At 43.1% G+C, this 13,569-nt stretch overlaps 1 protein-coding gene and 1 long non-coding RNA gene across 6 annotated transcripts in view; one reads left to right on the top strand and one right to left on the bottom strand.

The window, feature by feature from the left end:
• Window positions 1–1,592: 1,592 nt before the first annotated feature.
• Window positions 1,593–11,850, bottom strand: LOC103890386 (uncharacterized). 3 transcript variants are annotated; one of them, XR_654724.4, is made up of 4 exons: window positions 11,256–11,850; window positions 6,994–7,188; window positions 5,744–5,899; window positions 1,593–2,865 (listed from the first exon to the last, which is right to left on the bottom strand). It is a non-coding gene; the product is annotated as an uncharacterized LOC103890386 (long non-coding RNA). The 3 variants fall into 3 exon arrangements; XR_008524994.2 differs by having other exon boundaries at window positions 6,994–7,181; window positions 11,256–11,841; XR_008524993.2 differs by having other exon boundaries at window positions 6,994–7,176; window positions 11,256–11,841.
• Window positions 11,851–11,874: 24 nt separating this feature from the next.
• Window positions 11,875–13,569, top strand: part of KCNIP4 (potassium voltage-gated channel interacting protein 4) — a 1,214,435-nt gene continuing 1,212,740 nt past the window's right edge. The window contains exon 1 of one of the 3 annotated variants that reach the window (XM_063723207.1): window positions 11,875–12,143. In XM_063723207.1, the coding sequence (XP_063579277.1) occupies window positions 12,083–12,143 (61 nt within the window). In that variant the 5' untranslated portion in view covers window positions 11,875–12,082. 3 annotated transcript variants of the gene reach the window in all.

Raw genomic sequence — 13,569 nt, 5'->3', positions numbered from 1 at the left:
CTTCTTTTGTCATAGGAACACTAGGGGGACTGCAGAGTGTAATGAATAAACAAAACAAAACAAAAAACAAAAAAACAAAGCCTGTGAACCTGGTGAGTTTTGAAGCAGCATGTTAGTTTTGTCAATGATCAGACTTGTGATCTCAGATAACTGCTCTAAGCCTGGATATCTTCACTTGTCAAACGGAAAAGAAATCTGCTACATTGTAGGTAGTTGTCAGACATAATAAGAAGTGCCAATTACAGAACTTGGCATATGATAGGTGCTCAAAAAACGGTAGCTCTTACTATTATCTGGAAATACCAATTATACACAATGATAGCCTGGAAAATAAAACAATGTTAACTTTCAGAGCACAATCTTAAATATATGAACAAGGAATTTCTTGCTAATCCTTGTAGGAAGGTGACTAATGATCTTTTTTTTTTTTTTTTTTTTTTGAGATGGAGTCTCGCTCTGTCACCCAGGCTGGAGTGCAGTGGCGCAATTTCGGCTCACGGCAAGCTCTGCCTCCCGGGTTCACGCCACTCTTCTGCCTCAACCTCCCGAGTAGCTGGGACTACAGGCGCTCACCACCACACCCGGGTCATTTTTTGTATTTTTAATAGAGACGGGGTTTCACCGTGTTAGCCAGGATGGTCTCGATCTCCTGACCTCGTGATCTACCTGCCTTGGCCTCCAAAGTGCTGGGATTACAGGCATGAGCCACTGCGCCCGGCCTGATCTCCTTATTCCTAAATACTATCAATAAGTTATTTCAGGTTTTGGTGTCCTTGACATCTTGTTACCTCTTGTAACTAAGCCTCTGCCTCCTTGGAAAATTCTCTTTGCTTGATTTCATGGCACAGGGATAGCCAGAATTCTGATAAAATTCATTTAAAAATTGGCTCCAATCCTGTGCCCCATCCCAGTTCTTCAGTGGGGAAGACTAACATAATTATCTTCTATGGAGAAGCAATAGGTTTAGTGGGATGGAATTAAAAAGGGCTTCTGCCCTCTGCCTTGGGGTTATTTGGGACTTTTTCAGTTTAGTGTGTTATCTGTTAATGTAATTTTCACGATTTTGTGTTTTTTTGTGATTGTGCATAATGAATGAGTGTGTATTTTTTCCTAGCCACCTCACAATGATACAACCCTACATTTCTTACCAACTGACATTTTTTGAAGGTTGGATTTTTGTACCTCATTCACCATGGTAAGCCAAGGTTAGTATTTGTATTGTGCAGTATTCTGCAGTAGAATCCTTCCTCATTCTGTACAGAGGAGCGGTATAACTTCATGTTTAGCAGCATAAGGTCTAGAGCCAGATTACCCAGGTTTGAATGCTGGCTCTACCACTGTGCACCTTCATAACTGTGTGCCTTAATTTTCTCATTTGTAAAATGAGTATAATGACAGTATTACCTCATAGACTTGTTGTGAAAATTAAACTAAATAGTGTAAAGTGTTTTGAAATTGTTCAAGGTACAGAAAAATGCCTATTAAATGCAATATATTATGGACATACACTTTCCCTGGCCACTCTTTTCTGTATACCAGTGTATTACTCCGTTCTCACACTGCTATAAAGGACTACCTGAGATTGGCTAATATATGAAGAAAAGAGGTTTAATTGACTCACAGTTCCACAGGCTGTATAGGAAGCATGGCTGGGAAGCCTTAGGAAACTTACAATCATGGCGGAAGGGTGAAGGGGAACAAGCGCCTTCTTCACATGGTGGCAGGAGAGAGAGAGTGAAACAGGAAGTGCAATACACTTTTAAACCATCAGATCTTGTGAGAACTCACTCACTATCACGAGAATAGCAAGGGGGATTCTGGCCCCATGATCCAATCACCTCCCACCAGGCCCCTCCTCCAATTTTACCTGAGATTTGAGTGAGGACACAAATTCAAACCATATCAACTGATGACATTTGGATCTATTTCTTCAACCCGGTCTCTCTCTGGAACTCCAGGGTAATTCCCATCTCACAGTTGAATAATTCATTTTCATATGCAAATGAGAAGATGTCATCTCCTTCTCTGAAATGCCTTTATTTGTGACCTCCATGGTTCAGGAAAGGTACCATCATCCAAGCAGCATCTCAGCCAGAACTCGGGCATCATCATTCTGACTCCTTCATCACATTTACCAGTCATCAAGTCTTGCCTTCTAATTATCTTTCTAGTGTGTCATTTTTTAAATCCCCATTGCCTCTACCTTAGTTCAGGCCATCAGACTTTATTGTTTAGTCACTGGATGACCCTTGGAAATGACTCCACCTGTTTGCCATGTTGCCTGATTCCATTCTTTTCATGACTGCCGGAGTGATGAATCTAAAGTCACTATCTAAACCTATTATTCCTTGGACTGAAATTTTTCAGTGGTCTGCTGATGTCTCTGATTAAAACTTAAGTCCAAAGCTTGGTTTTAAGACTGCCATAGTGTGGCCACAGCGCACCTCTCCTGCCACAGAACTTGCTCTCCAGCCCAGGGAACTACTTGCAGCTCTCTGCACCATAAACTTTCTCAATCTCTGGTACTTTGCATATGTGGTCTGTTTTAAGACAATGTTCCTCTTCTTTCTTCCTTCTCAAGTGGTTGATACATGCTTGTCCATTAGGATTTGGAATTGACATTAGGTTCATCTATGAAAGCTTCCCTAATACCCAAGATTGAATTGGAGGCTTTTCTTTGTGTTCCCACAGCACAGGAATCAGCCCTTTGTGGCATTTGCAATATAGTATAGTGGGTAGCTTCTTGGTGATGAAGGAAGACTGCCTTGTTTGAATCTTGGCTTTGTCACTTTGTAGCTCAAAAAGCTTTAACTTAAGCTTTAAGTTCTTTAACCTCTCTGTGCCTCATGGCGATATTAATAGTTCCTGGAGTAGATAGAGAAAATGATCACAAATTGTTCCCTTCTCTGTATCTATCTTGCCTTAGATTTTTCTGGCTGTTATAACAAAATACCACACATTGAGTAGGTTAGAAATAACAGAAATTTAATTCTCACAGTTCTGGAGATTGAAAAGTCCAAGATCAAGGTGCCAGCAGATCCAGTGTCTGGTGAAGATCAGATTTCCAGCTCATAGTTGGTTCCTTCTCACTGTATCCTTACATGGTAGAAGGAATGAGCTAGTCCTCTGGTCCTTTTTTATAAGGGCGATAATCCCATTTATGAAGGCAGAGCCCTCATTACCACGTAAACTCACAAAAGACCCCCTTCAAACACCATTACCTTAGGGGTTGGGATTTCAACATATGAATTTGGGGGTACACAAACACTCAAACTATAGCATATCCCTTTCCAATATGCCATTGTAATTTCCCCCATCAAAGTTAAACTCTTTCTTCCTTCCTTGAATCTGGGCTGGCCTTGTCACTTGCTTTGGCCAATGGGACAGTAACAAATGTGTCCCAGGCAGAGGCTTGGAAAATGCTGTACAATGGCACCTACTCCCTCTTGCTGCTCTTGGGAACTCTGCAGCTACCATCAAATGAAGAAGTACGGGCTAGTCATCTGGATGGTGACAGAGACATGGTCCAGTTGTACCTATTACTCCAACCACTTGCATGACATGTAAGATGACCATATCTCTGCCAGCTGGCCACAGATGCATGAGTGAGCCCAGACGAGCACAGCCTACATTGGCAGACCACAGAATTGTGAGCTAAACCAATAATTATGCTAAGCCATTATGTTTGGGGGAGGTTTCTTATATAGCAAAAACTAACATATGACTCATGGATCATGAATATTGGATAAGTTAACACATACAAAATACATAGAGAGTGCTATATAAGCATTCATTTTTCTTACTAAAGTTGCTTATTTCCTTGTGCAAATCTACCACTAGAATGCTGGCTCCTTGAAGGAAGGGACTCTTTCTTTTCCCCTGTTAACATCTTCCCTACACAGTGCCTGGCTTGACATGTGTTATGAATGATTCAAGATTCTTAGGTCATTGTCAAAAACCAACAAAGGAAATAAAATATAAATGACTTCTCATATCAGACGACCTCGTTATCCAGTAGTCTATGATCTTATTTCTTTATCCCCACTCCCCTCACCACCACCATCCCTGAGTTCCTATTGACAGCTTGAAACCCAATGAGATAATAAACAGTTCTATCCATGTGAGTAGAACTGACACAAAAGTGAAACAAGGTTGTTTCACTGAAGTGCAGCGAATTGATTGTGATTGTGTCCTTAAAACTGAGTCTGCTTCCATGATTAGGGGTGTATCTTTCATTGCATGTTCCCTAACTCTCCCAAAATCCAAATGTGCTTGTTCTGTAAGCATTCACTCTTCCAACATAGTTAGGTTTTCTCTCTTTGATACCATTTTATCATATCACCTATCTAGAAGACTCTGGACTTTAAAAAATCTAATGGCATTGAGACTTACAGGGTCTCAGTCTTCCTTTTCCATTATTTTCTTCATTTGTTGGAGGGCTGTTAACTAACACCTGAATTTGAGTGTCAAGTTCTTCATCGATTTTGATGTGTATATGCGGCAGTTTCACTATTCAAGTCTGACAGACTGTTAGACCAAGTTTTGAATTTTCTAGGCCCAGACTGTGGCATTTTTGTTTTTTTACCTTACTCTGAAGAAATAGGTTCTCAGTCTTCCTATAATACCTCTAATTTGTATAAAGGATTTTAATTTTACTAATGAATTTTAAAACAAAACAAATTAAACATTAATTACCCAAAGTACCAATTTAATGAATAAATCTTAAATATAACGAGATAATTAACTTCCTTATCAACAATATAATATAGTGCTTTGAGCTACGCACACATCAGAAATACGTATTTCTCCTATTTCTTTTTTCCTTTCCAAAGACTTGATGTCTTTGAATTAGATATTGGAATATTGGAAGAAAATAGTCATTTAGAATAGTTTTCAGCTATGTCCAACTTTTGGTTAAAAAGAATATTCTAGGCCAGGTGCAGTGGCTCACGCCTATAATCCCAGCACTTTGGAAGGCCGAGGTGGGTTCCTCGAACACCTGAGGTCAGGAGTTCGAGACCAGCCTGGCCAAGATGGAGAAACCCTGTCTCTACTAAAAACACAAAAAATTAGCCAGTCGTGGTAGCGGGCACCTGTAATCCCAGCTACTTGGGAGGCTGAGGCAGGAGAATCGCTTGAACCTGGGAGGTGGAGGTTGCAGTGAGCAGAGATCGCACCATCGCACTCCAGCCTGGGCAACAAGAGCAAATCTCTGTCTCAAAAAACAACAACAAAAAAGAATATTCTAGAAATGGATTCATTTAGTCCTAACAACATCTCTTTTGAATGGTTTTATTCAAACTGTCAGCAGACAAACCAGCAAATTCTTACTTTTCAAGGATTGACTTTTTAGTCTTCATACAGGCAAATGAGCAATTAAAGAAAATACAAGGATAAAAGGTATAAAGTGATTTGGAATTTAATGAACCTATCTACCAATTATAACACATTCAAGTATAGAACCTAGAGATATGGAATTTAGGTAAAACCTTTTCAGCATTAACCTCATTAATGATATTTAAGTTTTTGCAGAACTATCTGGTTAAACTAAATCTCCATCCTGAAGTGAATCCTCTAATCACCTCTCCTGCTACATACAGAATGTAGCCAGTGGATTTCCAGAAGTCCACAAGTCAAGGGTCATTGCAATGAAGTGAAATAATAACTTTACATCTGTAATATGGACTTATCCTGCAAGACAAAGTTGCAAGGCAAACCTGACTTTTGATGCTTAGAGACTTACACTTCATTTGGCAGTATTCCAGCTTTTATAAACTTGGCAAACCTTACAGAAGCAAGTGCTGAAAGATGTCAGATGATGAAGGTTTGTGACCTGGCTGCATCCCACGTGCCTTGTGAAAATAAGTCTCTTAATCTCCATGGGCTTCAGTTTCTTCTTCTGCAAAATGGGGATTATAAAATTTGAGCTGTCAACTTTTCAGAGTTGTAAAGATCAGATAAGGAACTGAATATAAAAATCCCACAGGAAGGTTGGAATTAACTTGGCAGCTCTAAAATGTTTACCTCATTTTTGTTTCTTTATGGCATATTAATATTTCCTTTAATGTTAGGATCTCAAAGAAGATTATTTTACCTGATTATTATAATACAAGAGATTAAAAATCAGAAATAAATTTGCAAGTGTAGTCCCATGATCAAGGTTAGGGATATTTGCTGCTTGAAACCTAATGAGATAATAAGTGATTCTATTCATGTGAGTACGGCTGACATAAAAATGAAGCTGGATTGTCTCATTAGGGTAAAGTGCAGTGAGCTGATTGTAACACTAGCCTCTTCTTCTGCTCAGTGAGCTCTGTATGGCTCCGAGGGAGCCTAAGGTATATAAGTAAACAAACACAAAGCTGTGTGCCCAGTGTGCTGTCGAGCAGGACTTCTCGCTTTTTTTTTTTTCTTTTTTCTTTTTTTTTTTAAGGCAGGGTTTTTCACTCTGTTACCCAGGCTGGAGTGCAGTGATGCCATCATAGCTCACTGCAGCCTCGACCTCCTGGGCTCAGGTGATCCTCCTCTCTCAGACTCTTGAGTAGCTGGGCGCCACCACCCACAGGTGTGAGCCACTATGCCTGGCCAATTTTTTTGAATTACTCGTAGAGATGGGGTTTACTATGTTGACCAGACCGGTCTCAAACTCCTGAGCTCAATCAGCCCTCCTGCCTCAGCCTCCCAAAGTGCTGGGATTACAGGCATGAGCTACCACTCCCAGCCTTCTCACATTTTAATGTGCTTACCTGGAACCACCTGAGGATGTTATTAAAATGATGATAGTGATTAAGGAGGTCTGAGGCAGGGCCCCAGATTCTGAATGCCTGAGAAACTCACAGGTGATGTAGATGTTGGTGGATTTCAGACCACACTTTCTTGCCTCTAGTGTAGAGTAGTGATTTCTCAAAGTATGATCTTAGGGTATGTATTAGTCTGCTTGGGCTACCACAACAAAATACTACAGGCTATGTGGTTTAAACAACAGAAGTTTACCTTCCCACAGTTCTGCAGGCTGGAAGTCCAAGATCAAGGTGTCAGTAGAGTTCTGTGTACACTGAGGGCTCTCTTCCTCGCTTGCAGATGGCTGCTGTGTCCTCACATGGCCTTTCTTCTGAGTGATTTCTTTTTTTTTTCCTCCTCCTCTAAGGCCTCTTCCTCTAAGATTAGGCCTCCTATCTAAACTATGGACTTTAGTTAAAAATAATGTATCATTGGCTCAATTGTAAAAATGTACCACACTAATACCAGATGTTAACAACAGGGAAAACTCGGGGAGGGGTTGCTGGAGAGAGGTATATGGGAACTCTGCATGCTCATTTTTTCTTTTGAAAACCAAAAAGTGCTCTAAAAGTCTATTAATTAAAAAATAAATTACATTCTAAGATCTCCCCACCAAACTCAGTGAATCCATCCACAGGCTGGAGCAGAGGAGTTTTTAATTTAACTGTTTAGGTGATTCTTATGTACGTTAAAGTTTAAGAACCATCAAGAAGCAATTGAAAGCGCTAGTGTTTTAATTAGATGAATGTGAGTTCAAATCTCAGCTGCACCCCTTCACAGCTGGCTGTCCTTGGGCTACTTAACCTCTCTGAGTCTCAGTCTCATTTTAAAATCAGGGTAAGAATAAGTATATATGATGATTTTTCTTAGACCTAATTCATACAATGACATAGAGTTTTTAACACAGTGCATAGGTGCCTAGTGTAAGTGCTCAACAATTATGAAATAATAGAAGTTTTACTGTTACTACCTAAGTTCTGGTGAGCCAGGGAGAATTGTGCCAAAATGTAAGGGGCTTTCAGAAAAGACAAAGCAATAAAGGTAATAAGCAATAAAAAATCAGGAAATAATAAAAGTAATCCTGGATGCTTCTACAACATTCCATGGTTTATATATAGCTTTCACTTTCATTCCCTGACTTGATCCTGACAATGACCTTGTGAAGCAGAAATTCCCCTTTTTACAGAAGAGGAACTGAAGCTTAGAAATGATCAGTGACTTTCTGGAGGACACAGAACTAGGAAATGTCAGAGTCCAGAGCATCAAAATTCTAGTCCAGGGTGACAGTACACTGTAGTAATTAAATGTGGGGGCTCTTGAGTCAGACTGTTGGGTTCAAAGCCCAGATATACTGATTACTATTATAAAACTGGCAAACCAGTTCCCTTCTCTGAGGCTTAATTTCTTCACTAGTTAAATAGAGATAATAACAGTGCTTATCTCCCAGTGCTTTGTAAAGATTAAATGAAATAATGTTCATAAAGTCTGAGATTCATGGCTGGCACATGGTGAGTGTCCTATTTCTGCACTCAATTTTGAATATGGTTCCTTGAGGGAAAAATACACATCCATGCTATACAGAGAGTAATCTAGGGTTAGTCAGAGAAGGTAGCAATCTTTGTGCACGTGTCTTGAGGTTGGGAAGACAGGCTAGGATTGCTACAGCATCGGAGGAGTAATAAGAAGCTGGCAGAGCATGCTGTGGGCTATGAAGCTCTTCTCTATAACTATTTGAAGTACTTAAAGAGCCAATAAGGAGATGGTACAAGCAAGACAGAGACATCCTGGACTTTCGGTCCCAAATATCAAAAATGGCGGTAAATGTGGCAGTAAAAAGATAATTATTCTGTGATATTTCGCAATGACTAAGAATCTGAGTAAAAAGATCTGGACTTGGAATTTGTAGTAGCTAAAATCCCATACAAATATTTTGGAAATATATTAATATATTAATATTATATAATGATTATATTATATAATTAATACAATATATATTAATATATTACAAACTTCTTCAGCACAGTGTCTACTTTACATGATTTGGTTGTCTTCTTTATAATTAGTCAAGGGGTAAACGTTTAGTAGGGCCAACATGGGCAGATATTCATTGGATAAGATTTGAAAGGTAGTTTGGTCCAACAAAATGTTCTGCATATTTTGGAGATGAGAAAGGAGTTGTGTATTACTTCCCACACTGTGAGGGAAGGTTGCTTAGACCTGTTGTAGAATACAGTGGTGCCATTTCTTGAGTTCATCATGACAAAATATGATGATGATAATGGTGATAACTATTACGATGGTAGCTCTTACTGACTCTATGTGCCAGGGGCCATCCTAAACACTTTACATATGCTGCCTCATATAATCTTTCCCAATAGTTAAGTAGACACTATTTTTTCCCTTACTTTTTTTTTTTTTTTTTTTGAGACAGAGTCTTGCTCTGTTACCCAGGCTGGAGTGCAATGGCATGATCTCGGCTCACTGCAACCTCCGCCTCCCAGGTTCAAGCAGTTCTCCTGCCTCAGCCTCTTGAGTAGCTGGGATTATAGGCATGCACCACCACACCTGGCTAATTTTTGTATTGTTAGTAGAGTTGGGGTTTCACCATGTTGGCCAGGCTGGTCTCGAACTCCTGACCTCAGGTGATCTGCCCACCTCAGCCTCCCAAAGTGCTGGGATTACAGGCGTGAGCCACCTTGCCCGGCTGACACTATTATTTTCTTCATTTTAGAGTGAGAAAACTGAGGGAGGTTATTAGTCCTCAAACATACAGCTTGTTCACAGTTGGAACTGGCATTCCAACCCAGGCTGCAGAATCCAAACCAGCATGCTCAGGTAGCTTTAGAAGTCATCATATAGAAGATAAAATTTGGAGTTGGACAAGTATTAGTGATTCAAAGTTGTGGGTGGTTTCTGGAAAGAGTGCTAGCTACAGAAAAAGAGAAAGAAGTAGTTGGTCAGTAAGTTGGAAGTTTGCTATGAGAAGTCTGCAGAAGAGGGAGAAGGTGGCACGCAACAGAATCGAATGATTGAATCTGATAGAATGGGCAGTGAGAAGACTTGTTATGAGGAAGCTGGCAAGTGGGAAGAATGCATTGGCTATAAAAGTATGCAGACAAAATTCAATAAATGTTTACACTGCACATGATCCCATCCTCTCTGACTTTCTCTTCTGTTACCCTTTCCTTCTCTCAATGTACTTCAGCCCTGTCAGCCTCCTGGCTGCCCTGCAAACATGCTGTTCTTATGTTAGCTCTTGCTGTTCTCTCTGCTTGGAAGTTGTTTCTCCCTTGAGATGCCCATGGCTGGCTCCTCACTTTCATCAGGATTCCACTTAAATGTTGCCTCTTTCATAAAGCCCTCATGGACCCCCTATATAAAAGTGGTCTCCCTAGCAGATCACTTCTGATTCCTTGATTTATTGTCAGTCTCTCTGCCTTCTAGATAGTCAGCCAATAACTGAGGGTCTTTGTTGTATTCACTGTGGTATCCCAGTGCCTATAATTGTGCCTTGTACATAGTAGTTACTAGATGTTTGCTGAATAATGAAAAAACAAATGTTTAGTGAAGACCAACTATGTGCAAGGAACTTTTCTAATTGCTTTGTCAATATATTTTGTTCTCAACTTCAAGAATCAGGGTTGCCTGTCTTTATACAGTGATTGCTACATGCCAGTCACGGCTCTAAGCCCTTTGCATCTATTGAGTTTCTTAAATCCTCCCAACAAAACAATAATGTAGGTACCAGTTATAGCTGATATTTGTACCAGGCCACACGATTATGAAGTAGTGGAACTAGGATTTGAACCCAGACAATGGGGTGTCAGTATCTGTCTCCTTAACAATGAACTAAAAGAGTAAAGGGCTCTCAAGAAATATACAAATACATGCTATAAGGGCTCAAGGGACTAAGTAAATCGCTCGTGGGTTTGGGGGTGGGGAGAATGGCAATAAGGTGTCAGCTGAGACCTACTTGGACAAAGGGGGAAGATTTCACTTGGTGACAGTGTGTATAAATAATCCAGCAGCCATAGGGAAGGCAAATCGTTTCACAAACACTTAGAAATGGCTTCCACTCAAGTCGTGGCCAACTGACCTTGCAGCTGAGAGTGAGAGGGAATTTTAATTCAGTTTGCCTGGACAACGGGTCAACTTGACCTTTCTTCTGAAAAGAGAGGCTTCATGCACTTGACTCTTGGGGACACAGAAATCTGCATTTTAATTTTGACTTCTCAAACAGTAACCATGGCCACAAGTGGTCTATTGGTTTCTCTTTACCGTCCCAACTATTCCTGGCCTTACTGTGCTTTAGAAGGGCAAATGACCTTGGGGGTGGTGAGCGATACCTCCTGGTTGACCTGACTGGGAGATCTCACATGTAACCCCCCACATGGATGCCTCTCCAAAATGCCACCAGTCTACGCCACCCCCTCTCTCCAAGGTGGTATTGTGCACCTCGGCCCTGCGATGCTCACCTGGAGTCTAGAGCCAGTGTTTCCCCACACTTAGCCGAGTCGCATGACCGGTTCTAGCTTCAATGGCGAAAGTTTCCTGTCTAGGAGTTCTGGCGCTCTGCCCGGCTCCGGAGAAGGGCATCTCCTTGCGCTTCCTCTCTGGTGTCCTTCGAACTCAGCCTAACTTTGTGCAGCAGTATCTCCAGCCTAGCTGTCCGAGTTGGAGCCCCTGAGGGACGCAGCAGCGCGTTAAGAAGGCGAGGCTTCGAGCCCCTCCCCAGAGCAGGCGCTGCGCGCAGTGACAAGGGGTCCTAGAGGCGCCCGCTGAGAGCCGCTGGCAACTCCCGGGGGTGCCCTGCCCAGCTCGAAGTCACCTCGGGTCTCTTACGGATCCATCTGCTCTGTCGCCAGAGGCACCGCGCCACCCGCTGCGCTTTCCTCTCCCCGCACCGCCCCCGCCCCGCACCCCCAGTCCGGTGACTTGGCAGCAGGTGGCAGGGGCGGCACCCACGCGGGCGAGGGGCTGGGGGTCCCCGCACTCGAGCCGCCCGTGCAGCCCGCCCGCTTCCAGCCGCCGCCTCGAAGCTGCCCGCGCCTCGGCCTCCCCCGCCAGCCCGCGCGCCCCCGCCGCCAAGGGCCGCGCAGCGCCCCCGGCGCCCCCCGCCGGCCTCCGCCCGCACCTGCAGCCCGCTCCGCGCGCCCTGCCCGCAGCCGCCGCCGAAGCTCTCGCTCCTAGCGCCACGGACGCCCCCGGGCCGAGCGGCGGTGCGCTCCCGTGCAGACCCGTCGACAGACGCCCCTGGCCGGTGGACTCTCGAGTCTCGCTTCTGCACCCTGCGTCCCCAGACATGAATGTGAGGAGGGTGGAAAGCATTTCGGCTCAGCTGGAGGAGGCCAGCTCCACAGGCGGTAGGATGCGATAAGCTTGCGAGCGGGCGCTCGCTTCCGCCCTCCTTCCCTCGCGAGCCAAGACGGCTGCCCCTTCCCTTCCTCGGCTGGGGACGCTTGTTGCCTTCGCTGCATGAGACACAGTCACCTGGAGGGACTGGGAATGGGAGGTGGGAGCGGCAGGAATGGGGTGCAAAGGAGAGGGGGGTGCATGCAAGATCCAGGTCGGGGAAGAAAAGATGTTTGAAGTGTGTTTGAAACTCGCCGGTGGCAGGGTCCCCTGCGATCCTGTGCGTACTTTTGCCTTCTCTGAAAATTTCCGAGGTTGTTTATGCATCTGCCAGATGACTCCAGACCGCACGCTTCCTTCCCCTAACACCTGGGGATTAATGAGCTGAAATAGTATTGATCCTCTCCTTCCACTTTTCCTTCATGCCCCCACACGTTTCTTCATTACAACTGTATTTTTGTCCTCTGGTAATATACTGGCGGCATCTTGCCCATGTCGGATTCTAAAGCAGGAGCGTATGGCTTGTTTTATGGCTAGCTTCAATTTAGTGTGTTCAGTGAAAATGGTCCTCAGTGACACTTGGAAATAATTTATATGCAGTACAGCCTTGGAAAGGTATCGGGCACTGTTAGGAGCTTGGCTTTCAGAGAAACGTGCGTTCTGCGAAAGCAGGGAGAAATGTTTTGCTGTTTGGTGGGATCCGTAGAGAAATAGGAGACGATGCCCTGCCACAAAGCGTCTTGGGTTGCATCGATTTGTTATTAGGTGGTTTTGATGTGTACAGAGTATTTTTCAAGAGCCAGAAATAGAATGGAAGTGATTTTGGGGCACATGAGAGTGATAAAGGGCTGGACCTCTCCTGGATTACATAAGCTAAGGGGTCACATACGGCTATAGCATAGTTTGGGTTTAGAGAGTGAAAAACTTGGACTCGAGGGCTGTAAACTTGCAAGCAAAGAGGTGTTTCCACTTGCTGCATTCTTTAGTACTCCGGGAAATGGAGTCACCTCAACAACTTGAGTCAGTCATTCGAATTTATGGCCATGAGAAATGGAAATGGACACCCTCCCTTTCTTTTCTTCACTCCAATAGTTAAGGTCATTGTAACCGGGAGGACACTAGTCTCACTTGAATATGAAATTTTAAAGAGAACAGTCTGAATCCTTTTGGACTGGAAAAAGTAATATGAACATCACCTGTAAAGCCCCACATTTGACTTGTAACTGTGTTTAGTTCTGTTTCCACTTATGCCTGGAGATGCCCACTCATTACGAGCCAAGCATATGTAGAATATCTCTTGTGAGAAATGCTTACGATCTTTAAGAGAGCAAATGTTTCTTGAGTGGCGTGTTTAATGTAGAGGGCTGAGTAGTTGTTGGGTGTTGAGTTGAGTTCGTAGGGTCTCTGTCTTTGCAGTTCTCTAGAATAAACATAGGG

This window comes from Pongo abelii, chromosome 3 (assembly GCF_028885655.2).
Source record: "Pongo abelii isolate AG06213 chromosome 3, NHGRI_mPonAbe1-v2.0_pri, whole genome shotgun sequence".
In the NCBI taxonomy this organism is placed as follows: domain Eukaryota; kingdom Metazoa; phylum Chordata; class Mammalia; order Primates; family Hominidae; genus Pongo; species Pongo abelii.
The sequence above is the reverse complement of the archived record's forward strand: the minus strand, read 5'-3'. Positions and strand labels throughout refer to the sequence as shown.